The 27207-nt window shown below is 41.7% G+C and overlaps 1 protein-coding gene and 1 pseudogene across 12 annotated transcripts in view; one reads left to right on the top strand and one right to left on the bottom strand.

Moving 5' to 3' along the window:
* Dtnb (dystrobrevin beta) overlaps positions 1-27207 on the top strand; it is a 193562-nt gene that overhangs the window by 32702 nt on the left and 133653 nt on the right. For all 12 annotated transcript variants that reach the window (XM_021178988.2, XM_021178987.2, XM_029484418.1 and 9 more), the window contains 2 exons: positions 9664-9749; positions 17905-18059. In XM_021178988.2, the coding sequence (XP_021034647.1) occupies positions 9664-9749; positions 17905-18059 (241 nt within the window). The remainder of the gene's footprint in view (positions 1-9663; positions 9750-17904; positions 18060-27207) is intronic.
* Positions 6956-7408, bottom strand: LOC110306750 (annotated as a pseudogene).

Here is a 27207-nt window from a genome sequence, read left to right on the forward strand (position 1 = left end):
TGCCTCTGCCTCCCGAGTGCTGGGATTAAAGGCGTGCGCCACCACGCCCGGCTCTATTTTGATTTTTGAGACAAGGTTTCTCTGTGTAGCCTTGGCTGTCTTGGAACTCAGTCTGTAGACCAGGCTGGCCTGGAACTCACAGAGATCTGACAGTCTCTGCCTTCTTGGAGTTAAACACATACATACACAACCAACTGCCAAGCAAGAGTCACATTTTTTTAAAATTTATTTATTTATTATATGTAAGTGCACTTAGCTGTCTCAGACGCTGCAGAAGAGGGCGTCAGGTCTCATTACGGATGGTTGTGAGCCACCATGTGGTTGCTGGGATTTGAACTCAGGAACTTTGGAAGAGCAGTCAGTGCTCTTAATCGCTGAGCCATCTCTCCAGCCCCTAAGAGTCACATTTTTGAAAGTTAAAAAAAAAATCCAATTCTCTGCCAAATATTTTATCATTGTTTCCTATTCCTTGAATATGATAAGCTTCATTCTTTTTTTTTTTTTTTGGTTTTTCGAGACAGAGTTTCTCTGTGTAGCCTTGGCTGTCCTGGTACTGTAGACCAGGCTGGCCTCGAACTCAGAAATCCTCCTGCCTCTGCCTCCCAAGTGCTGGGTTTAAAGGCGTGCACCACCACTGCCCAGCTAAGCTTCATTCTTTTACACCTGTACCTCAGCCTGCCTAATACCTTGATTTTATTTGGTGGTTTTTGTATTACTTGTCATTTCTAATTTTTACTTGTAGTATCTTCCTATCTGAGTTATTTTTACTTATTATCTGCCAAATGTTACATGGTACCATTAATATTTTAATTGTTACTATTTGACAGTTGAGATCCTGGGGACTTTTTCTCTAGGTGGGGATACCTGTGTGTTTCTGCCAGGTGCCTAGAGACCCTGGCAATCCAGGATGTCCTCCATCCCAGTTCTGATTCTGTCCTTGTCTGAGGCCCTGACATCCTTTGCATACCACCAGGTATGCTTCAGGACTTTCCATGCAAAGTAACATGGGTCCTCCTTCAGAAACCCCAGTCCCTTGCAAGGACAGAGTGATTGCAGGTACTGTGGAGTACACAGGCTTACTACCTGAGCCTCCAGTGGCTCCTGTGTTGGTAACTCATTTGCTCTTGTTGGTAAGCAGGGGGTTTGCAGATCACCGTTCCTTACCCTCTCCTCTCTCTTCTCTCTTCCTTTGCTTCATAGAAGTGTTGTTTAGAATCAGTTTGTCATTTCTTGAAGCCCATTATTTCTTCAAATGTTATCTCATATTTTTCTCTTTTTTCTGACTCTTGGCATAATAACTTCTATCTTTTTTTCTTTAATGTTTCTCACTCGGTGGTTTAGTTTCTTTAAATTTACCTCATTTTAGGAAGAGCCCAACAATCATGATCCCTTGACAACTTGGGAGATAGCTACAGCTTATTGCTTTGCCTGGCCAGCACAGAGGGGGGGGGGGGGGGGGGGGGGGGGGGGGAAGGGGAGAGGGAGGGGGAGGGGGAGGGAGAGAGCACTCAGTTGTGCTGAACTATCTTAGGAAAGAATTGAAATTCAAAGATTTCTCCAGAACACATGTCAATTTCTTACCCATCAAGTTAAAAAAAAATCATTAAATCAACCAAGTCGGAGGACCATCTGTATCTAATTTATGATGGAGTTATATGAAAATTTTTTGTGTAGTTTGAAAGCCACACTAGCAATCATTTTAAAGTTGTATTTTTGAAGTTTATTTGGATACATTTAAAAGATTTCATAGTTCCCTCTTAGCAGTGAATATTTAAAACAGAGCTGTATAAAACTGTGCTTAGCATTCCTGAGGCTCTGGGTATAATACACTGTGTTGTCTTCCCTCCCCCAGTGCAAAGTAGTGACTGATTGCTCTATTTTACATACAAACAAATGTGTTCCTTAAAATTGCAGCTTCTAAACCAGGAGTATAGAATGGACATTGCTGGGAACATAGTATCAGGTTCCAGTGTTCCTCATTAGTGATTGCTAAGCAAAGCTGTACCATCCTGTGCGGCACAGATACTTCACAGTCCAGCACAGTCTATACAGGCGGGCATCTCTGCTTTTTCTTAGATGTCCTCAAGACAACCAGACGTAAAGCCACATGAGCCCAGGGTTCAGTTCTTCAGTAGGCAAACCTTTCACAGCAGTAGACTATCTCTGGAGGGTCTGATTGCAGCATGGTCAGGACATTTCCAGGGCTCAGTGCAGTGCAAGTGGGTGGTGTTGGCTGTGGATAGCTGTCCTGAGGACTAGGGCTGGAGGTCTGGTGCCATCACTAAATCCTGCCAGACTGGGTGCTACCACTGTGGATCCTGGTGAGACCACCGCACGCTGCTGTGTGTCATGCTGCTGTTGTAACATGTAATGCCGAGCAACGCTGAAGGATACAAGTGAGCTGGAAGCTCAGGTCTTACTCCGTAGCTGGACCTTTTTCTCCACTAGTCAGCCTGATGTAGGGCTAATATTTCAGACTTTTTGGTTTTGTTTTCCATTTGTATTATAATACAGTTTTGAATGTTGTTAAAGAAATGGTGGACAAACACTTTTTTTCTAAGGGCATTGCTTTTGAGTCTTTGGTTTTTCTTTACTCTGATGAGAGGGACTCTCTAAATGAGCCTGATTGTTAGATCTGACTTCAAGTCAGAACGCTTTCAAGGCTCTTGTGCCCATGCTCACCTCTGCCTACAGCAGACTCCACAAGCCCCTGAGGGATTTCTCCTTTTTCCCAGCACCAGCAAGGCATGGCATGCTTATTTCTCTCTTTGTCCACTTTGGCTGCTCCTAGCCCCATCCTGATCCTGCCTCAAGAATTCCTGGTCTGTTTTTCTCGAGTTCACCTCAGCTTTTATTCAGGCTGTCCCATCTTCGATACCTCCACACCCACTTTCATTCCTTTGAGGATCCAGTTCTTGCTGTGTAATTGTCTTGGCCTTCATTTATGCAATGCCTCATTAAGAACGCCATAGTGAATGGGTGAGCTCGAAACTCTACAAGGACCCCTTAGTAAGACAGCACTGGATTGGTAACATGGGGCTGTAAGACCAAGATGAAAAGCTGCAGGTATCTGATTATGAGAAAAATCAAGTAATATTTGAAGTTATTTTACTTGATTAAGTTGTTTGACATTCTTAAGTGGATTCTCGACTTGCACTTGATGATTGCATAATCCATTCACCCGAAGATTTTAAAATTATGATTAATTGGAAAAATATGAGTTTCTGGAAATCAAAGTGAAATGCTCTTTTAGCAACATTGCATAATTGGACTGGTAACAGTGTTTCTGAAGTACAAATCTATTTTCATACAAGAAGTACTAATTTATGGTTGACAGCATCCACAGTTGTTTGCTAAAGATGCAGAAACAGTTCATTTAAGTAAAAAAAAAATGTTTCTGGTAGTCTTGTTTAAAAAGCATTTATTAATTTGAATATCAAACTCTTAATAGATACTGCATGACCAAGAAACATCACCCAAATGAGGTTAGTTACTCAAAAGATAGGTAGAATTTGAGACTTTATTAACCTGAAATGAGCAGTTTCCCCTCAGAGGGCACAGATGAGGTTTGCAGGTGCTTCTGATGATACTGTGTGTTAAAACCTCACTGCTTTTCAGGGTGAGCCACACTCTGCCTAGCTGGGCACAGGCCTCATACTGGAGTTTCTTTAGTGTTGGTATTAAAAACCCCTTTTAGAAGTCACTTGCAAGGTTTATTGTCAGTCTGTAAAATGATAGGTGTGTGGAAGTGAGTCAGGAGTAGCCTAAGGTAGAGATTTAGCTTGTTCCTTGTGGAGGCTGCTGTTTGGGTGGGGCTGAAATAACAAGTTTCTTTGCAGCCTTTCATTTTAGTCTTTGAATGGGGTTAATATGCACTTTTGTGTTACATTTAAAAGGCTGGCCTACAATCAGCTCCCAGCTATCATAAGCCATGTCAGTGAGCTACATGGTTTGTGCTGAAACTTCTTCCAAATCGTGCTTGAAGAGAACTAGTTGTGATAGAAACTTGTATTTTACATTAGAAGTAGTAAACCATGGATGTTTGTGAGATTTGACCATAAGCAAGCTTTGGCAAGTGGAAGCTGACTGCTCAGTTGTAATAGAATGTGTGTCGTGTCCGTAGAGTAATTCTAGATGTCTGGTAGGAGGAATCAAGAGTGAGTTCTTCCCAGAAGAATCAGTTAGATGAAGAACATAATCATGGGGTATAGCTTCTACTTGACTACAGTTTCTCTCACTGCCCCTAATTGTAGAGGGAAAATGCTTAGCTTTAAAGAAACATCAGAGAATAAAAGCAACACTTTCTTTGCTTGGGGACAGTATGGGAAGTAGCCAAGAAAAATGTTCATGACAGAGAGGTCAGTGCTGACGTTTGGTTTAGCAAATAGTGAAGAGGGGGAAGCTAAGGAGTTTTCCTTTGGTATTTTGTTTTATTATTATTTTTTGAAACAAGGTCTCACTATATAGCTTTTATTATTAGTTATCCTGAGGATGCTGGGAATTGAACCCAGCTCATCTGGAAGAGCAGTTAGTGTTTTTTATTATTGAGATATATCTCCAGCACGAAGAATTTTTAAATGCTGAGGAAAGTAGGGGTATTTGAGGTTAAGGATCATAGTAAGTGTGAGAGAGATGAAGCTCTTATGGAACAGAGAGATTTGGGAGAAATGCAAAGTCTTTGTTTTTCAATTCAGGGTTTCTCTGTGTAGCTCTGACTGTTCTGGAACTCACTCAGTAGACCAGGCTGGCCTCGAACTCAGGATCCACCTGTCTCTGCCTCTGCCTCTGTCTCTGTCTCTGTCTCTCCAGTGCTGGGATTAACGATGTGGGTCATCACAGCTCAAAATGCAAAATCTTTAGGGTTAAAATTGTGTAAGCACATGGCTAGCCACCCTGAGCACTGTGTTAGTAGTTCTCAGCTCAGGATGTATATCAAAATCATGGGAAGAGTTTTACAAATAATGGTGAACTTTAGACACCCAAGGAGTATATCCAGACATCATATTAACGGATGAAATCTCAGGACAACCCAGTAATTTGTTGATTTCCATAAAAAGGTTCTGTTGTGAATTTTAGATTTGTGAGATAATAAGAAATATTCATGTTGGTTTGTGGCTTAGCTCTTGACAGTTTCTGTGAGCCATGGGCACTAGGGGAATCTTGTTCTTTTTTTGTTTTTGTTTTTGAGACAGAGTTTCTCTGTGTAGCCCTGGCTGTCCTGGAACTCACTCTGTAGACCAGGCTGGCCTCGAACTCAGAAATCCTCCTGCCTCTGCCTCCCAAGTGCTGGGATTAAAGGCGTGTGCCACCACACCCGGCTGGGAATCTTGTTCTTATGTTTAGTCTCTGCCTTGGTTCCTGAGATAGCGCCCCTAGTACCCGTGCTGATGGTGTAATGGGGGTTGTGGGTAAGTCTGTAGTCTTTCTTGTTCTGGTAGTCTTTGATGCTGGTTTCTGATATGTTTTGTGAGTCACAAAATGTGACAGTTTGTTACAGTACAGTTCCCAAATTCCTCAGGATCTCCTGTATGAGAACATCTTTTTTTTTTTTTTAAGATTTATTTATTATATGTAAGTACACTGTAGCTATCTTCAGACACTCCAGAAGAGGGCGCCAGATCTCGTTACGGATGGTTGTGAGCCACCATGAGGTTGCTGGGATTTGAACTCTGGACCTTCGGAAGAGCAGTCGGGTGCTCTTACCCACTGAGCCATCTCACCAGCCCGAGAACATCTTTTGTTCCTAATGGGTGGCTAAATAAGGCTCTTGGATAACCTCAACCTGGAAGTTGGTTGCTTTGGAGTGAGCCAAGTTCATCCCTTCTGTGTACATAATGAGGCTGAGGAGGGCATGGGAGCTCTGCACCCGTTCCCTTTGGGACCCCATGTTTCTTTTCAACCCTCCTCGACTCATCTGTATCCTCCACTGTGTCCCCTAGGAATAAAGATGTGAACATAAATAGTTTCCCTAAACTCTGTGAGCTGGTCAAGTCCACGGAGGGAGTTATAGGGCCCTGATTTATACAGTAGCTTGTACGTGTTATCTACCTACCTAGGTCTGGAAACTGACTTCTGAGTCCTTCCGTCTGACTGATGGTGCCAGAATCTGATTCTCATGTCTCCACCTCCTCTGGCTGGGGTTAGACACATGCTGTCACACCTGGCTTTTTATGTGGTGCTAACGGCGGTAGTTAAGCTGCTCATGCTTGCTTACTAAGCTCTTTACTCATGGAGACATTTCCCAAGCCCTGTCTGCTTTCCATTCTTAATTTTTATCTGCTTTCTTCATAGTTTTGCTAGAGATTTATTGGCACACTTGGTATCTGCCTGACACTAGCCTTTTTGCTTTTCTTGACCCCTGCCATTGTGTTCATTCTCAGTTTCATTGTTTTCTGATTTTATTCCTTTTCTATTTTCCTGTTTGGAGTTTAGTTTGCTGGGTTCGTTTGTTTGTTTTTGTTTTCTGTAGTCATAAATTGGATGTTTGGATAGTTGGCTTAAGAACCTTTTGCCAATGAAATGTGATCAGCCTTGCCTCCTGTTTGTCTCTTCCCAGTTGTGTGTTCAAGCTGCTGTTTTCAGTATCATTTTACCAATCACTTCTGCATGCACAGTACGTATGTGGAAATACAGCTTTTCTTTTTGTAAAAGCTTATTTTATGTGTATGGTGCTCTACTTGCATGTGTATCTGTGTACCACATGTGTGCAGTGTCCTCAGATTCCCTTGAACCGGAGCTGCAAACGGTTGTTAACTGCCATGTGGGTGCTGGAAATCAAAACCAGATTCACCACTGTAGACTGAAGGTTTTGTAGCTGGGTTGCTGTTTAGTTTTCTTCTCCAATACTGTACAAAATACCTTCTAGTACCATGGCTTCCCCGTGTTCAATGAGATATGTAGGTGTTGTCTCCAGCAATCATTCTAGCATTCTTGAATATGGGGGTTCTTTTGAGAAAAGAATGGAACAGGTTTTTTGTTTGTTTGTTTTTTTCTTTTTCTTTTTTAAAGTATAACTTCCATTTTATTTCTCCAAGGCATCTTTCCTTCCGTCCTTACAAAACCACTTCTTTACCAGGGCTTTGGTGGAGGTTGTGGTGCAGGGCCAGCAGGTCTGAATTGTGGTGGGAGTGTCTGGTCCTCCTGGGCTTCACTGGTTGCATTCCTTGCCATGAATGGCACGCCTCACGCAGTGACACAGCTTGACATCGAGCTTGGGAAGCACATAAGCATCGAAGACATTTGCCTCAGATATGTCCCTGACAGCAGCAGCTTCTACAGTGGTCTGAATGACAAACTTCTTAATGGCCTTATCCTTGGGCACGCACCCAGCACAGTTTGTGCAGCGAATTGGCTGCACATGGCCGTGGCCTTTTTTGGCACAACCGTTGTTTCTTCTTTTTTTGGTCATCTTGAGCATTGTCTGTTCTAGAACTAAATCTGTGAACTAGGCTGGCTTTGAACTCACTGAGATACTCCTGCCTCTGTCTCCAGATTAAAGGTGTGTGCCACCACTACCTGGTTGAAAGTGGAACGCTTTTATCTCCTATATCTACCTCCCTGCATCTCTTCCCCAAATCCCCTGTGTATATTTGTTTCTTTTGTTAAGGGTCCAGTTGACATAAAGAAACAATTGCATTTCTACACCACCTCCCCTGCTTGTTTTGTCTAGGTAATACCAGACATGTGAAGACTTACAATACTTGCTTTCCTACCCCATCAGCACTACTGCTGGTCATCCCTTTGAGGTCTGAGGTGTGGCAGCTCTGGGGAGGACCTTCTCTCCTAAGGCCTGTGGTTTGGCTGCACGCTGCATCCAACCTCCTCGTCCACCCAGTGCAGATCCTTGGGCTCCCACCACTTCTTATACTGCTGCTCTTACTTCTATCCACAGAAGATTTTAATCCTCCTGAAAAGTTCATGCTTTTAATTCCAACATTTGGGAGACTGAGACAGGAGGACTGCTCTGAGTTCAAAGCCAGCCTGGGTATCATAATGAGTTCCAAATCACCAAAGGATAGGAGGACCTTGTATAAACGTTTTAAAGTAGTCAGTGTCTAAAGTCTGTCTAAAAATACTTTTTAGACTCAACTAAAGATTTCTTAGACACTGACTTTTCTTGCATGCTGGGATGGCTGCTTGATGGAGGAATATTTCTCATCATTCCAGACCCACATTGCCTTACATATAGAATATTGCCTTTATTTCTGAAGAAGTATGTATTTGTAAAAACCCTTCTTCACTTTAGTTACTTATAGGGTTTCTTGTTTTATGAATAAACTCACTAAGATGTCATAGTTAAAAAACTCAGCTATAATAAGAAAAGGCTTGTAGACCATGTTCTTTTCAGATGTGATTTTTTTTCAAGTGCAAGGAAGGCTGTGTTTTCCCAGAACTCAAGATTGAGTCCAGGGCCTCAGGCATGGATTCACTTTACACTAAGCTGTTTCCCCAGCCTGGGAAGCATTCTCTGGGCTCTGTGAATATAACAGGGTGTTTGCCTTTTCAGAACCAACATGGTAATCTTTCACTGCAAAGTTGTTTTGCTCCAATTGTGAAACTTTGTGATCACAGACTTTATATGATTACTGCAGGGGCTAGAGAGATGGCTCAGAGTTACGAGCACTGACTGCTCTTCCAGAGGTCCAGAGTTCAAACACCAGCAACCGTTTGGTAGCTCACAACCATCTGTAATGGGATCTCATGTCCTCTTCTGGTGTGTCTAAAGAGAGTTACATAAAATAAATCTTGTTTGTTTGTTTGTTTGTTTTTTGAGACAGGGTTTCTCTGTATAGCTCTGGCTGTCCTGGAACTCACTCTGTAGACCAGGCTGGCCTCGAACTCAGAAATCCGCCTGCTTCTGCCTTCTGAGTGCTGGGATTAAAGGCGTGCGTCACCACGCCCGGCTAAATAAATAAATCTTTAAAAAAAAAAAAAAAAAGATTGCCGCAAAGATCCACTGCTAGCCTGCACACATGCTGACTTTAAGCAGCTAGTGAAGTTCTCTGTCTGTAGTGGCAGCAGGTGTGACTGAAGGACTGACACTCTGGGGCTGCCCTGCTCTGCTGCAGGTGCACCGCATGCATCATAGCTGCCTCTCATCTTTCCAGTGTTACCCTTCCCCTCACAGCGGTGTACGGATGTGAGACAGATATGGTTGGGCTTCGCAGAATAAATACTTTGCAATGATGTTAAGACTGCTGCAGGAAAAACCAAGATGAACATTCTATGAAATCTTTTTTAAAAAGAATTATTTATTTATTTTTGTGTATAGCAGTACACTGTAGCTGTGTTCAGACCATACCAGAAGTTGGCATCAGATCCCATTAAAGATGGTTGTGAGCTACTACTATGTAGTTGCTGGGAATTGAACTCAGGACCTTTGGAAGAGCTTTCTTACCTGCTGAGCCACCTCTCTAGCCCCTCTATGAAATCTTCATAGCAGGGTGCACCTGGTATCTAATGTGTGACGATAAACTGCTTTTATTCTGATGTTGGGGCGTATTTTTAAATTGTATTCAAAGGATGAAATGCAGAGTTTATATGTGTGTTTAAATTAAAGTATTTAAGAGTGAGAATCACTTTATCAGTTGTTCAATATTTAGAGATGCGCTTGGTTGCTTTTGTGGTTTCAGATAGCAATTATTTCTATTATTTATTTTGCAGTGAGGGCCGAGGCAAGTTGACCGTGTTTTCAGTTAAAGCTATGTTAGCAACCATGTGTGGTGGAAAAATGCTGGACAAATTGAGATGTAAGTATTTTCATATTATTTGAAAGTTTTTGTTTTCAACTTAGGATGTTTAAACAATTTTAAGTGAATGACTGTTTATAGGACTTTGGATGAGGCTACATTGTAGCAATTGACTCCATGCATGAGCTGCGCCACCTGCTGCTCAGAGGGACAAGCAGGCTGTGCTTCTTAGTGATTTTTAAAGTGAGAAAACCGAAGTTCAAAACAATGATATTCACATTTAAAAATCCTTTAAAATACCTTATATATTAGTAGAAATGTGATTGGAGATGATTGTGTTTTTAGTTAAAAAATAAGTTTATTACTTTTATTGGGTTCAGCCAAGTTTAGCCGTCTTACTAACTCCAATCTCCACCAGGTGATGTTTGCTGGGATTAAACTCCTCCGACAGCCCAGTCTCCCTCTCACCTGTCCTTCTTGTTGTTGTTTCTGTTTTGGTTTTTTTCCTCTATTGGGGGCTGCCATTTCGGCATTCACTATCAGTAGTTAGTATAAAAGGAAGACTAGATCAAGTCGGAGAAGATGGAAGTTATAACTATGTGATTCTGCTGCGTGTGGTCTTTACTTACCCAGCTCTCAGGTTAGGTAGCATTTTCCCTCTACAGAGGGCCACAGTGGGGTAGGCATCTAAAGAGTTAGCGCCTAGGTGTTTTGTTTTGTTTTGTTTTCTTGAGACAGAGTTTCTGTGTGTAGCATTGTCTATCCTGGAATTCTTTTTGTAGACCAGGCTGACCTTGAACTCACAGAGATCCTGCAGGTCTCTGCCTCTCTAGTGCTGGGATTGAAGACAGGTACCACCATGCCAGGCTTAGAACCTAATTTTAAGCTACTTTTTTTTCTCCACCGTGCTAATACTGTCACTGCAGAGACACTCAGGGTCAGGTGGCACATTACAGAGAGATGAAAGTGAAATGTTGGAATTATGTGTGCGGGGCCAGGGCAGATGACTCAGGAGATTAAAGTATTTGTCAGAAGCCTAACAGGGCCCCAGAACCCACATGGTGGGGGTAGATAACTAGTCCCTGTGAGTTCCAGGATGCACACAGATATCAATATCATTTCCAAAGACAGGATTCTAATTTTTTATGTTTGAATGAAACATAATTTCATCCATATCACCTCTTTTTTAAAAACTCCATAAAAAAGGATAAAAAAGAAAGAATAAGAAAAATCTTTATCCAAGTGGCCCTTTGCATTTGAAATCTATATTGTTCCAGGGTCAGCTATACTGTGCTTTTTTGGTTTTTATTGTTGTTTGGTTGTGCCCTTTGTCACTGGCTAATTGGATGGTAGAGGTGCACTGTCTTTCAAGATCTCCTTGGCTTCAGACTTGCTTGTTGTTGTATACCACTGGCAGAGAAACATGGCAAATGTAGTATTGTACTTAAGTGGTTATTATGGGAGAAAACCCGGAAACCCGTATTTGCATACTCAGTTTTGGCCTCCGTGAGGATCTTTCCGCCTGGGTGTCCCTTTCTCCCATGTGCTCTCTTTGGTTGAGGTGGCTGAGTAATGGCATGGGCAGCAGAGAGGGATGACACTGCTTGGTAATATCCACTCAGTGGACATTATTATTTTCTTCTCCTATTTGTGTGTTCAGTTCCATGCATGCTCCAGCCTCTTCCTTCTGACTGCCTCCTGTTTCCTGTCATAAAGGTCCCACTATAGTGTTAAAGGCCCACCGTGTGGACCACACCTCTCAGCATTTCTCCTTTTTATTTTAAACCCCTTTGCATCTTGCCTTTTAGAATTTTTTTAACTAAAAGGTTTCCTTTGTTTTCCTCTCTATCTTTACAGACATTTATTTTTATTTATGTGCATATGTTTGTGCTTGCTTGTTTTTATGTCCACAGGCCAGAAGATGGTATTGGATGTGCTGGAACTGTAGTTACGGGAGGTTGTGAACTGCCTGATGTAGGTGCTATGAATAGGACCTATGGGTCATCCACAAGAAAGCAAATGGTTTTATGTGCCGATCCCTCCAGCCCACCCCTTCCAACTTTTAAATTTGATCTTTTTAAATATCAAAATAGCATTTTAAATAACTTAACAAACATTTGTTTTGGGGTGTGAAATGTGTTAGATTTTTCAGAAGTGCTTTGAGTATTTCTATCTATAACACATTTGCAGGAATGTCCCTTACCATGGTCCTTAGGATTGAAAAGTAATTTACATAGGATTCTAAATGCCAGTGACTTGTAATCAGAGTATAGACTTTAAACTGTGTTCAAAACTCACTATGAGCAACCCTGAGTGGATCATCCCCTGCAGGCTGAAGCCACACCTGCCAAAGCAGGTGCAGACTTAGTTCATACTTGATGCGACGAATTTAAACCCCTTCTAGTTACACTAAGAGTGGCAAACGATTCATTTACCTTATATATTTATTATATGTTTACTTTAAATTTTATTTAAAAGCTAGTGTCGTTAAGTAGTGAAACAGATGTATAGAGAAGACTGTAAATGTACTTTTAATTATTCAGTGGACTTGTGGGGACACAGTATACCTCAAGTTACAGACACACACACCTCACGCTTGCTTCATTCTTTATTCCCATTGTTTTGATGTAGTAATCGAATGACAGCTAGAGCTCTTTGGCTTGAGGGTGCTCCCACCTCAGCCTCAGACAGTAAATATACCAGGATGCTAACAGCACTTTTCCTTGTTGAACATACTGGGCTTCAGTAGTGCCAGGGTATACATCTTATCTTTTTATGTGTCTCTGAAAGACTTCATTTTGAGTAGAGGAGTTAACCTGACATTCTTCCTGCTCTGTCTGCTCAGAAGGGACTTTCTCCCGTTGCTTCAGTCGCTTGCTTCTGGTGTTTCATTAACAGGCTGCAGATGCCTCTGACTTCAGTTCAACAGTTTCTCTGTTAGAAAATCTTTTTCCGGGGGGGGGGGCGGTTGGGGGACTTTTGGGATAGCATTGGAAATGTAATTGAGGAAAATATGTAATAAAAAAGAAAAGAAAATCTTTTTCCTTCTCCAGGGTCTTAATCACCTGTCACTCTACCCTCACCCTCACTGGTAGCTGCTAGCCAGCTCTTGACTTCTCTTATAATCTGTATCAGCGATGCCTGCGTTTGGCATTTCTGGAATAACTGGAATGTTTTAGAAGTGGAAGCAAGTAAGAAATGTTCTCTATATCTGCATTTTATGAACTATAAAAACATGAAAAGCAAAAACTAAGAGAAGCTGTATTGGTCAGCCTTCTCTAGAGGAACAGAACACATGCACACACACACACACACACACACACACACACACACACACACACACATAAAGGGGATTTATTAGAATGACTTACAGCTGTGGTCCAGATAACCTAACAATGGCTACCTACCAACAGAACATCCTAGAATCCAGTAGTTGTTCAGTCTGTGAGGCTGTTTGTCTCAGCTGGTTTTCAGTATATGACAGAATTCCAAAGAAGGAGGCTCTAATGCCAGGGAAGGTGTGGACTTGCCAGACAGAGAGCAGAAAGCAGGCATCGAGTGGAAGCTTCCTTCTTCCCTCCTGTATATAGACTATCACAAGAAGGTGTGACACAGATAAAGGTGGATCATACCTCAGAAAACCCAGATTAAAAGTGGACCTTCCCACTTCAAATGCCTTAATTAAGAAAAAAATCCCTCACAGGTGTCTTCAGCCCCTTGGGTTTTAGTTAATTCCAGATGTAGTTAAGATGACAACCAAGAGCAGCCATCACAGAAGCCAAGAACTCTGTGTAAGGTGGGTGTGGCAGAATCAGCAAAAGCTTCAGATGAGCCCTCTCTCCTGATCTCATCAGTGGCGTGGGGTTTTAGCCGTTTGCGAATGCAGTACGCCTTGTACTTAAGTTATGGTGTGTGTTTATAAACAGATGTGTGTACATGAGTTTCCCGCTTAAGTCACCCAGGTGACTGAGGGATGGCAAGAGTTGGAAGTCACCTTTGCCAGGGAACATTCATGTAAAAGGGAAATATCTGTCCATTAATAGACTTGTCCCTTTAGCCTGAAAGGTCCTGTCACCTTGTAGAAGGCTGTCATGGGGTTCAAGAGGACAAAAGGAAGAGATAGACAGAGGGAAGCAGTCAGAAAGAGGATTGTTATCACCAGGAACAAAAATCAAACATATTGCTGCTAGGTCAGTAGTGTTGTGCCTATTACATGAGGGAAGGAGTCTTTTAGAAATTGTATGAGACGTGTACGTTGAAGGCCTCAGGTGTGGGTTTTCCACAAGGGATAAAGCCTACTTTCCCCCCACTTTATCTTTCAGCTAGGAACGATTGTTAGGGAACTGGCATACTTTGTTTTAGAGCTGTATAAATAGAAAGTTCATCCTGTATACCAAAAAGGGATAGGGCTTTACTTAAAGAACTAATATATTTTTCCTTTCAGTGCTAAGAATGGAACCTGTGCTCTGACACCTGTCACACGTCCTCCATTACCACAAAGTCCTTGTTCTTGGTCTTTTTATTGAATTTTATTTGCTTCTTTAGGCTTTGTTATATGCAAGTTGTAAATTACACTTACTTAGATTCATTACTTGTTATGCTTAATTTGATATTAGCTTAGTTTTGCACCACTTTTTCTGCAGATATGGGAAGCTTATTAAAAAAAACAAAACCAAACAAAAAACCCCTACTAGTTAAACCAGTAACTCAAGAAGTAAGGACATTACCTCATTATGCCTTCAGTTTCTGGATCTAGCTGTACTTTCCTTAAAACAAACACCCCCCCCCCTTAATCTGTGCCCTTATCATGATTAGAAAATTACTACTTTGAGTCCATTCAACATGTCATAGAAAACTGAGTGAAATTGAAAATAATACATTTCTGTGCGTGTGGCTAGTCATGTAATTCTCTGGTTATTTTTCTCATTGTGTTTTAAATGAATTAGATGAAGACTTGTTGGTGTGCTGTATACATGTTTGTGATCATGATACTGCACACCTGTACATATGTGGCGGATAAAATCTCAAATCCTGCTTCTATTTCTGGCTATGAGTTACGCATTGTCTTACTAGAGTAAGACAACTTTGATTGTATAAATGTTTGTGAATACATTTAGTAGTAACAGAAAACTTGATTAATAAGTCACTTAAATACATTGGACTTTATATTCCTCATGCTAAAATAAGTCCAGAGGCTGCTGAGTTCAGAGTTGGTTCCGTGACCTGAGGGTATCATCATGAGACTCATTCCATCTTCCTGGTCTGATGTGTGGTACCCTCCTTAGGGTAATAAGATGATTGCTACATCCTGGGCTCAGGTATTCATTCCAGGCAGAGAAAAAGAAGGTACCTCTGATAGGAAACCAACACTTCTCCAGAAATCTACTCCAGAGTTACAGTGTGGACAGTAGGCAGGAAGACATAAAAACGTACACACTGCCACAGTAAGCACTGTTTGGCAGGATTTAGTTACTGAGTGAGAGGGAACGGGCTGGCTGGCGTGATGTGGATATCCTGAGCTGTCAGCCACACCTCATACTGACCCTTTGTTCTCACTCTGACTTAAGGTGTGTGATTGCACTCCTCTTAGGAATAGCAGCTAGCTCTTTAAAACTGGAGTCACCGGCTCTGCCCTCCTTTTAAGAGAATAAGCATCTTCAAGCTCTCTGCAGTCCCTCTCTGCACTCAGTACTGACTGCACACAGGCTTCACTTGCAAACATGGTAGGTCCCGTGCAGTTAGTGTGGATACTGGGGATGGTACCGTCTCCAGTTTGTTGATTTCAGTCAGGTTTTTCTTTCATCTCGTGCAGTTCCTAACATTGAAATGTCTTGATATTGATCTCTCTTTCCCATCACTGGCCACCACTTCTGTAACCCATACTCTTTTATATACACAGCTTTGTAGCAGGTGGCTGCAGATTTGGTCCATCTTTTCTTTATCACATTCATTAGCTGTCTAATCCTGAGGGATAGCTTTTAAACACTTCATCTCCACTTAAACATTTTAAAATCAAACTCAACTCCTGGAGTTACAGACCCGTGTGAGCTGCCATGTAGCCTCAGGGAATTGAACCCTGGTCCTCTGGAAGAACAGACAATACTCTAAACCACTGAGCCATCTCTCCAGCCCCACCAGAATATTCCTTGACACTCCTTTTGTGACTTGTCCTTTCTGCTCTGTCTTCTAATTAATGTATGTTTGTTTTGCTGAGAATTGAACCCAGGTCTTTTGCAGGATAGGAAAGTTCTCTGCCGTTGAACACTCTCTGCTCCTTGCCTTGCTTTGTGTATTAATGTTTTCAGATATAATTTAATAAGTTTCTCTACTTTTGAGAGAACTTACACATTTGCCTTTCCTTCCTCCTCTTCTGGCATCTGTCCATCTGTCACTCTGTCCTCTACCCTATCTGCGATGCTATCTTTTTAAGATCTCTCCTGCATCCCACTCATTCTTTTTCGTGACTTTTGGTTCTTTTGGGATGCTATGGCTTAGCCTAGGTCCTCCTGCAGGCGAAGCCAGCACTGCCTTCTGAGTTTGGCTCGGCCCCTGTGTGTGCTCTTGTTTTATAGTGACAATGTCTCAAAAAACCCCCCCCAAAAAAAATCACTTAGGTGTAATACCTCAAAGAAAAGTTGGAAACATATATACATAGTATATTATAGCAAAATATAATCCTATATCTGTATCAGCATACAAAGATTTATATCAGTGTAACCACATTTAACCATAATTTGTATCAATATACAAAGAGCTATACCAATGTAAGATTTTTGGTTTGTTAATGGTTTTCTAGTTTAAAAGTAGATTTTTTTAAAAAAGATGTATTTATTTATTATATGTAAGTACACTGTAGCTGTCTTCAGACACTCCAGAAGAGGGAGTCAGATCTCATTACGGATGGTTGTGAGCCACCATGTGGTTGCTGGGATTTGAATTCAGGACCTTTAGAAGAGCAGTTGGGTGCTCTTACCCGCTGAGCCATCTCACCAGCCCTTAAACGTAGATTTAGTAGGGGCTGTATGGCTTAGTGGTTAAGAGCACTGACTGTTCTTCCAAAGGAACTGGGTTCAATTTCCAGAACCCATATGGCAGCTTATAACTGTCTATAACTCCAAGATCTGACACCCTCACACAGACATATATGCAGACAAAACACTAATGAACATAAAATAAAAATAAAAATTTAAAAAGTAGATTTAAAAATCTATGGGTTTCTCTGTATAGCCCTGGCTGTCTGGAACTCACTCTGTAGACCAGGCTGGCCTTGAACTCAGAAATCCACCTGCCTCTGCCTCCCAAGTGCTAGAATTAAAGGCGTGCGCCACCACTGCCCGGCAAAAATCTACTCTTTATTCCTATTCCTGTACAGGGTCTCATGTCCTTCAGGCTGATTTTGAAATTGCTATATAGTTTCATTCTCCTGCCTCTGCTTTCTATGTGCTGTGTTTATGTCTTATAAACAGTAAGGAATAAAGACATGCTGTTTCAAATTTTTCTTGGAACAGTGGACTGTACAAATAAAAGCCAATTATCCTTCAGATCCATGGATTTACAAAGGTGGGGGATGGAGAGATGGCTCAGCAGTTAAGAGCTTGCTGCTCTTGCAGAGGACCTGGGTTTGATTTTCCACCCCTCCACTAGGGAGCTCACAACTGCCTGTAATAACTCCAGCTCCTGTAAGACCGCCCGCCCTCCTCTGGTCTCTGTGGGCACTACTCTCATGTGTACAAGTTCCATTTAAAACTTTTAGAAAGGTAAGTGGACATACAGGAATGTTTTTTTCACTTAATGTGTAGGTAGAATCTTAAATAGAATTGAGGGGCCTTGTGAGCCAAATGACTACATGGTGTTAATAAGTAGGAGAATGATTTGAATGTTAATTAAAACTTGTAATTTGGGCTGGTGAGATGGCTCAGTGGGTAAGAGCACCCGACTGCTCTTCCAAAGGTCCAGAGTTCAAATCCCAGCAACCACATGGTGGCTCACAACCATCCGTAACAAGATCTGGCGCCCTCTTCTGGTGTGTCTGAAGACAGCTACAGTGTACTTACGTATAATAAATAAATAAATCTTTAAAAAAAAAAAAAACTTGTAATTTTATGGTACCTTTGAATGATGCCTTTTTAGTGGTATAGAAATAACAGAGCCATTTATAATTTTCAAGAGATTGTATTTTCTTATTGTTTGGCTTTATTTGCTTTTGTTCTTACAGATATTTTCTCCCAGATGTCAGATTCCAATGGCTTAATGATGTTTGGCAAGCTTGACCAGTTTCTGAAGGAAGCCCTGAAGCTCCCAACAGCTGTCTTTGAAGGGCCATCCTTTGGTTACACAGAGCACGCAGTCCGTACCTGTTTTCCGCAGCAGGTAAGGACATTGACAGAACCTGGGGCTAAGATCCCTGGTGGCTTCTCGCAAGCAGCTTTAAAGGGAGCATGTTGAGGAAAAGCAGGAGATGGGATGGAAGTTCACCTGAGGACTCTTGTTCTTACGAGGGGAACATTTGAAGTTTTTTTGTTATTTTTGTTTTATTTTTATGGTGGAGGAGAAAGTTTATTATAGATAAAAGAGAGTGTAGGTAGCAGTAGGGACATCTGGGAGAGCTCAGAGTGGACATGACCAGACTAAGCTGGGCTATGTGGGGTGAGGGTGAGAGGAAGAAGGAGGGGAGAGAGGGCAACCAGGTGGAGCAGCCAGTAGGCCAAAGGTACCAAGAAAACAAAAGAAAACAAAAGCCATGTAAGTATTTTAAAGAAAAAAAATTGCAAAAAAAAAATTGTTGTGAGTGATGTATGTTTTTTCTCTTCCTTTTGTCAAGTAATGTTCTTTACATTTTACCTACAGGGATTTTGACCTAAAGCTGTAGTGGTACTGGGTCACTGTTTTCTGCACAGCGTTCTTCTGCCCCTTTAGGGTACAATGAGCTTGCCCGGGGCAGAGTCAGAAGTTTGACTTCTCTTCTTGTCTTTTACCTAGAGTCTGGTATAAGCATATCCCTGAGAGCTGAACTCCAGCTCAGAGACTGAAGAGAAGGGAGAGACTCAAGAGTAGTTAACTCAAGGCAGAGAACAGATAAAAGAGCTGTAATACTGCATTTTGAAAGTTATGAGAAACACAAAGATCAGGAAGAAAAAAATCTAGTTTAAAACTAATAGAAATCTTCCCAGAAGATACTTAATTACCAAAGGAAACAGCTTATGGTTGGGAGACTACCAGACAGGGGACGTGACTTCAGCCCAGCCTGCAGTCATGTCAGAGGGTTGGGAGAAACTTAACAGCTGGGCAGCCTGAGATGGGCTGCTCCTGCTCAGACCTTCCTCTGAGACCTCACAGCTTGGATGGAATATTGTGGAAACATTCAAGGGTCCAGTTGTGGCACCTCAATAGAGCCACATATGAGTCTTGGTAAACCCATGTAGCAGTGTAGTCAGCCAATACACACAAGTATTAGTCATGAAAGGCAGAGGAAGCAGACAGTTGAAAATGGAATGGTCTAGGGTTTTTTGTTTGCCTGTTTTTCTGTTACATAGAAAGTTGGAAACATTTGAGCAAAGTTTATAACCAGATAATAGTATCCTGCTACTGAATGTTAATTTTTTGATTTTGATATTTACTTAAAGTAATTTAATCTGGGCCAATCTTGGTGGTGCATGTCTTTAATCCCAGAATTTGGGGGGCAGAGGCAGGTGGATTTCTGTGAGTTTGAGGTCAGCCTGGTCTACATAGCCAGTTCCAGGACAGTTAGGGTTATATAGTGACCCTGTCACAAACAAAACAAAACAAACAAAAAGACAAAACCGAAGGAAGGAAAGAGGAAGTAAGCCAGGTGGTGGTGGTGACTCACACCTTTAATCTCAGCTCGGGGGAGGCAGAGGCAGGTGGATCTCTGTAAGTTTGAGGCCAGCCTTGCTCTAACAGAGCAAGTTCCAGGACAGCCAGAACTACACAGAGAAACCCTGTTTCAAAAAACCATTAAAAAGAATCAACTGCAATATTCATGGATAAAGGCACACACATCTGCTGTGAGAACAAGTCAGGGGCTGGGCTGTCCTCGGCTATGAAGTCAGCACTCAGTGTTTAGTTTGATAAGTTGGATCCATGTAGGAATTTTTTCCTAATAGTGAAGAGGAATAGAGTATAGGACTTAAGCCCTCATGTTTGCCTGAGTGAATCTCAGTGGTTATAAACCAACAGACTGAATTTATAACTTTAAAACATTAAAAATAAACAGAAAATGAATGTAAAACTCCCCAATTTTCTAGACTTCCAAGTTTTGGAGGAAGATTGTGTTTTCTTTTTGGAAGATTTTCCCGTTGTTTGTCCCTTATTTATTTATTTATTTATTTTGGCTCTGACTTCAACTTGAAGAGTTGTCTCCCCTGTGAGGGATTTTAGATCTGATGTCTGTGTGGGAAGGGCAGTATGAACGTAGAGTGGGTGGTATTGTGGGGTATTCACCAGAGAGGACTGTTCAGACACAAGTTTGAGCCAACACAAAGTCTTTATTAACTGGCCAGCTACAACACTGGGTGCTCAGGACCCCATTGTAGCCCTGAGCCTTTTTCAGGATAAGTTTTTAAGCACAAAGACCATGTTTTTGTTGACATATTTCAGTTAATAAGAACAATTACTGAAAAGGAAGGCTAGTACATTTGAGACTTTTCCAGAACTATATGGTGTAATGAATGGTTAATTAAACTGCTTTGGGTCCCAGCAGGTTGAGTGTGCCCTGCATCCATCCAAGATGCAGATCTCTGGATCTGAGAATGAAAGGCAGGACACACAGACGCACACACTCACAGGAACCAGCCAATTTTGATATGCCTCGACTAGCTCAATGGTTGGGCACTGCTGCGCCTAGCAAACACTCCCCTCCAGTATTCCTGAGTTAAACATCTTTAAAAGTCTATATTTCATCTCAGGTACCCCAGACCCAATGGGGAAAGTGACCCTTAGGGGCCAGCTGGGGGGGGGGCAGGGACCCTCAGGTCTGGAAGTGTGGTTTTTGGGGGCCAAGATAAGAAAAGCATTAGAATCAATTCCCAACAATATGGACTTTGATGGATCAGTCCTTTGTTTTAGTTCTGGCAGGTGATTTTGTATGTGTGATAAGTTTTACAGCCTGAATGGCACTAACATCATGGAGTCAGCTGCGGTCTGGGGCCCTGTTACATAGGGGGTGTGAAGGGAAAGAAGGTGCATCATGCATCATGGCACCCAGTGGCTATGGACACCATGGTACACTCTCCCAGAGCAGAGACGAGGTGGTAATAGGGAAGGGGTGTCCATTTAAAAAATATGTTTATTTATTTAATGTATATGAGTACACTGTAGCTGTACTAATGGTTGTGAGCCATCATGTGGTGCTGGGAATTTGAATTCAGGACTTTTGCTCACTCTGGTTGGCCCCACTCACTCCGGCCCTGCCCCATCTGGCCTGAACTATATGATTTATTTATTATTATACCTAAATACACTGTAGCTGTCTTCAGACACACCAGAAGAGGGTGTCAGATCTCATTATGGGTGGTTGTGAGCCACCATGTGGTTGATGGGATTTGAACTCAGAACCTTTGGAAGAGCAGTCAGTGCTCTTAACTGTTGAGCCATCTCTCCAGCCCAGGGGTAGCATTTTTATTATTGGTTAGTTTTTAAAATAGTAATACTATTTTATCTGTTGTAGATACATTTTGATTTTACTTTATCCAACCAAGCTCTTCTGGCTATATGCCAAAATGAATTTTCTTTCTACTTGGAGACATTTTCTGGTTGTTCTGACCTTGCTTTCTGGGACATTGAATATAATTTGGCAAGAATTGCCTGGCATGTGCAGTGTGCATATTTGTGTTATACTGTATGCATTTTAGTCAAGGGATTTCATGATCTCCCTCAGCAGCCCTTCAGCTGGGTAATTTTTGTGGATGAGTGCCATGTTTTGTTGACCTAAAGACCTATCCTCACATTTTCATATCTGGTGTTGAGGCATCTCACATGGCCAGTAGCATTTAGTTTCAGTTGGGTAGATTGTCATTTCCTGTATTTGTGAGAACTTTACCATGACTGTTCACATTGTCACTGCTACTGAGTTAGATCCACATGTCATGTCAAGTGTTCTCAAAAAATGTATACTGTTACAGAGTCATTAATAAGTTACTATAAGCACTATTATATACATATATATAATACATATAATATATATAATATATATATAATATATATATGTGTGTGTGTGTATGTATATGTATTCAGGACCTAGGAGTTTCCTGAATACCGCTCCCTCCTACCCCAGTGGCTTTTGACTACGTTTACCAGGAGTGATTTATTCATTATTTTTTATTTTTATTTTTTGTTTTTTTGAGACAGGGTTTCTCTGTGTAGCCCTGGCTGTCCTGGAACTCACTTTGTAGACCAGCCTGGCCTCAAACTCAGAAATCCGCCTGCCTCTGCCTCCCAAGTGCTGGGATTAAAGGCATGTGCCACCACTGCCTGGCCATGTTATTTTTTATTACCAAAGACTGGTAATAAATTTCAGGGTTTCTATTGCTATGTTGACCAGAAAACAAATTGGGAGGAAAAGTTTTATTTGGCTTATACTTCCATATTGCTGTTCATCTTGTAAGGAAAGTCAGGGCAGGAACTCAAACAGTGCAGGAACCCTGAGTCAGGAGCTGATGCAGAGGCCATGGAGCATGCTGCTTACAGTCCTGCTGAGCCTGCTTTCCTGTAGAACCCAGGGCCACCAACCCAGGGATGGCACCACCCACAATGGGCTGGGTCCTCCATCATTGATCACTAATGTCTTAGAGCTGGCTCTTCAGAGGCATTTTCTCAATTGAGATTCCCTCTTCTCTGATGTCTCTAGTTTGTATCAAGTTGACATAAAACTAGCCAGGACGGATGATGACCAAAATACTAAAATCATTCCTAGTTACATCAAGGAATGTGTTTGAAGGTAGTAAAATGTACGGAATCCTTTGAGTAGATTCATTAAGAGCCTGGCATGGAGTCTTCCACTGGCAGCCTTTGGATGAAGACATAGAACTCTCAGCTCCTCCTGTGCCATGCCTGCCTGTATACTGCCATGCTCCCACCTTGATGATAATGGACTGAACCTCTGAACCTGTAAGCCAGCCCCAATTAAATGTTGTTGGGTTTTTTTTGTTTTTTTTTTTTATAAGACTTGCCTTGGCCATTGTGTCTGTTCACAGCAGTAAAACCCTAACTAAGACACTTACTCCTTTACTCTGTCCTGAGGTAAGTCTCAGCANCCAGCAGGGAGAATATGACACAGGAAAGCAGCTTCTCCTAATGGCAGACAAGCAGAGAGTAAGCAAACTAAGAAAAAATGTGTCCTTTTAAAACCCTGCTTCTCTAACACTGATGATATACTCCCTACTATTGGAACAACCAGCACCAGCCCACAACCTTTCCTTCAGCAAAGGAGACTGTAAGGAACACAATATATTCAAGCGATGACATCCATCTTCCAGATTGTTCTGGAGTCAACAGTTTTCAGAAAAGCCACAGATCTAGTTACAGTTAAGACACAAGCATGGTCATGGATATTAAAGAGTCTCCTGTATCAATGTGGTATGAAGATTGCTCCCCAATTATCTCTGATTGCTCATAAAAGTCTGAACAGCCAATCATTGGGCAGAGGAGAGGGAAGACTCAACGTCCAATCCTAGATAGGGGCCCCAGGGAGAAGAGCCAAGTAGAAAGAGTTCACCACAAGGCAGGTGAAGGTGCAGAAGAAGGGCCACGTGGTGAAGGAAGAAGACAGTTGCCTTGAGTTCAGAAACAAGGAGAAGTCATCAAAGGACACAAGGACAGACAGCTACTGTAGAGCACGCCAAGAAGAGACTGAATGCACATGGCTTGGAATTAGCTGGGTGCCATAGAGGAGTAGGAATAGCTGCTCAGATATTTGCTTAATGATTTTTGACCACATCTATAAGTCTCTGTCTCAGTTATTTGGGAACTACCCATGTTAGAAAAAAATAATCAGAAAATTTTCATTTGACATAAATCATGATGGATTTCTATCAAAATCTTTAACCCTGTCAATACACATTTAGATAGTAATTGTTGAAGATAAATATTTTTAAGGTTATATAATTAAAATATATGCTACAATAGTAAAAAAAAAAAAAAGAGCCTGGCATGACTGACTCATGCGTGATTGCAGTTAATTAAGCCATTGAGTTAGTTTAATTGGCTAAGTCGTTTTCTTCCTTAGTGGTAGGAAAAGTATATATAATGATGCATGTTCGAAGTGATCTTCTAAGAGCATTTTAGATGAGATGAAATAGTGTATAAAATGGGATTTATTATGAACGAGGCCATAGTAGTGAGACCTGTCTCACTAGCATTAATTAGACTGAAAAAAATTACAGAGCCCTAGAAGTGAAGTTTCATTCTAGTTGGGTCTGCAGAGGAGAATGTCTTATTAAATGAACCCTTAGAAATGACACGTGGCCCCCACTCTTCTCTTTTGAAACATTTTTATTGCTAAGTGTGAGAACATGTCCAGTGGCGTTTGCCACGCAGTCCTGCCTGGGGGCTGTAGTCAGGCTGAAAGGGCTCTTTTCTGGTGTTTGCTGGTAGCAGTCTAGCAGACATGCTCCTAGACCTTGGGTATTACTCATACCCCACTGCTATATAGTTTCCTATGCTTTATGGAAAGCGGAAAATTTGTTATTCAAAAATCAGAGGACCTTAACCTGGTGGTTTGTCTAACAAAGTTCATTTGTCTTATTGCTCCTTTTAATCTTAAGGAAGTTTGATGTGAAATCTTTTCTGAAATACAGCTCTAAGCTGGAGAAATGACTCAGTTGGTAAAAAGCTTGCCCTGCAAGAATGAAGGCCCATGTTTGATCACCAGAATTCACGTACAAAGATCTGAGGTTGATTGTAGTGTGCTTGTGATCCTAGCATGGAAGCAGAAACATGAAGAGCAGCAGGGCTTGTCTGTCAATATGCTGAGCCTTCGCTGGAGAGAGATGCTGTCTCAAAATGTGCCCACTCTTTTGGAAGACAAAATAAAACTTTATGAATTTTTTGTGCCTTCTGATAAGGTTCCTAGTATGCCACCCCCACCCCCTTCAGCCTGTCCCTTCCACAGGCATTCCGGGAGCAGACCCTGCCTCCAGGCCACATCTGTCCCCTGGAGACCCTTGCCAGTGTACTGCTTGGTCTCTGCCAGCCTAATAGATGAAAGTGTTATCTCAGGGCAGCTTGGATTTTCATTTCATTTTTCTTGTTTTGAGCAACCTGCATTTTTGGTGAGTGAAAGCAATCACATTTCTTGTCTTTATTTGTTAGCTTCTTCTGAAACAGTCTTCCTTACTGCCTTCTCCCCTGCAACCAAGGCCTCTACTTTCATATCATTGCTAAGATACCTTTCCTCCTTGAAGCTCTGAATCCTTCAATATCCTGCACCGCCATGATGTGTTTCATAGCTCAGGGCTGCCCAGGGGGAGGGACTCCAACTTTATATCCAGTTGTAAATAGCAGCATGCCTGAAAAATGATCCACTCTGCTAAACACGAACAATGACTTAAACTCACAAATAACTGAGAAAACTAGGATTTTTGATTTGAGTTTTGACAGATTTAATCTTATGGTTGTACTTGCCCCCTCATTTTTAATCCATATCATTCCATTATTTTTCTCAAATAAAATAATTATTACAATGAGAAAATTTTTCTTAAATTTTTTTTTTTCTGTGCATTGGTGTTATGTCTGTGTGAGAGTATCAGAAACCCTGGGACTGAAGTTACAGAGAGTTGTGAGCTGCCATGTTGGTGCTGGGAATTTAACCTGGGTCTTTTAGAAGAGTGCTCTTAACTGTTGAGCCATCTCTCTGGCTCCCACAATTCAGATATTTAAAAACATTTAAAATAATACTTGTATTAGTCAAGGTTCTCTAGAGTCACAGAACTTATGGATTGTCTCTATACATTATGGGAACTTACTGTAATGACTCACAGTTTGTAGTCCAACTAACCCAACAATGGGCAGTTGTGAATGGGAAGTCTGAGAATCTAGTACTTGCTCAGTCCCACAAGGCTAGTTGTTTCAGCTGGTCTTCTGTAGAAGTAGGTTCCAACAGATGTGCTGGCAAGCAGGAGAAGAGTGAATCTTTCTTCATCCAGAGTCCTTATGTAGGCTTCTAGCAGAAGGTATGACCCAGATTAAAGGTGTGTACTGGCATGCCTGGACCTGGAATTTGCTTTGTCCCAGGCTGACCTTGAACTCAGATATCTGCTTGCCTCAGATTAAAGGCGTGTAATACCTTGCCTGGGCCTAAACTTTTCATGGCCACTATGCCTCAAGATCCAGGTCAGAAATCTGTCTTCCTGCCTCAAGATCGGGATCACAAGCCAGGTGTGGTGGTGCACACCTTTAATCCCAGCACTTGGGAGGGAGAGGCAGGCGGATTTCTGAGTTTGAGGCCAGGCTGGTCTACAGAGTGAGTTCCAGGACAGCCAGGGGCTACACAGAGAAATCCTGTCTCGAAAAACCAAAAAAAAAAAAAAAAAAAAAAAAAAATCGGGATCACAGGTGTGCCCTCCATTTCTGGATTATAGTTCCTCCTAGATGTAGTCATGTTGACAACCAGGAATAGCCACTACAATACTTCTTGAAGCTATGATAAAAAGATCTCTAATAAAAAGTCTATTAGCCTATACAGTTGTGTCATGATAGATTACTAGTATTTTCGGTTTCGTTTGTTTCTGTGGTATTGAAAGCTGAACTCAGGGCTTTGTGTGCTCTATTCCTGAGCCACATGTCCAGGCAGTGGTTACGGACGGCGGCCTTCCATGCATGGGTTCTATAACTCAAGTTGATGTGTGATTGCTCTTGCTAGGTAAAACATGCTTACAATTCTGTAGTTATAAAAGTTTGTTTGCAGTGAGTCTTCAATGTTATTGAGGCCATTGAAATGGCTCAGCCAGTAAAAGTGGTTGCCACGTTAGCCTGATGATCTGAGTTCAGTCCCAGAGCTCACATAAAAGGTGGATGGGGAGAACTCTCTAGACCTTTCCTCTGCTGTTGTACACATGGCAGTAATAAATAAATACAATTTTAATGTTTTCACCTGAGAACTTTTCAAATGCCATTTTGAGACTAAATGTCAACCATTGCTTTAAAGTTATAAAGTCAGTCAGTGAGAAATATTTACATACTAAACAACAGAAAATACAAAGTACTTATCGTAAATGGTAGAAGATTTGGAAATTGTAACAATGACAGTCTATTGCCGAATTATTTTTAATTGCTCTTTAATACTGTTTCAGTGAGGCTAGACTTCTGAGGATGCAGGAATATGAAAACAAAAGAGAATAGTAATTGTTCAGCTGGAGAGATGGCTCAGCAGTTAAGAGCACTGACTGCTCTTCTGAAGGTCCTGAATTCAAATCCCAGCAACCACATGGTGGCTCACAACCATCCGTAATGAGATCTGACTCCCTCTTCTGGGGTGTCTGAAGACAGCTACAGTGTACTTACA

The sequence above is a fragment of the Mus caroli genome, chromosome 12 (genome assembly GCF_900094665.2).
Source record: "Mus caroli chromosome 12, CAROLI_EIJ_v1.1, whole genome shotgun sequence".
NCBI lineage: Eukaryota > Metazoa > Chordata > Mammalia > Rodentia > Muridae > Mus > Mus caroli.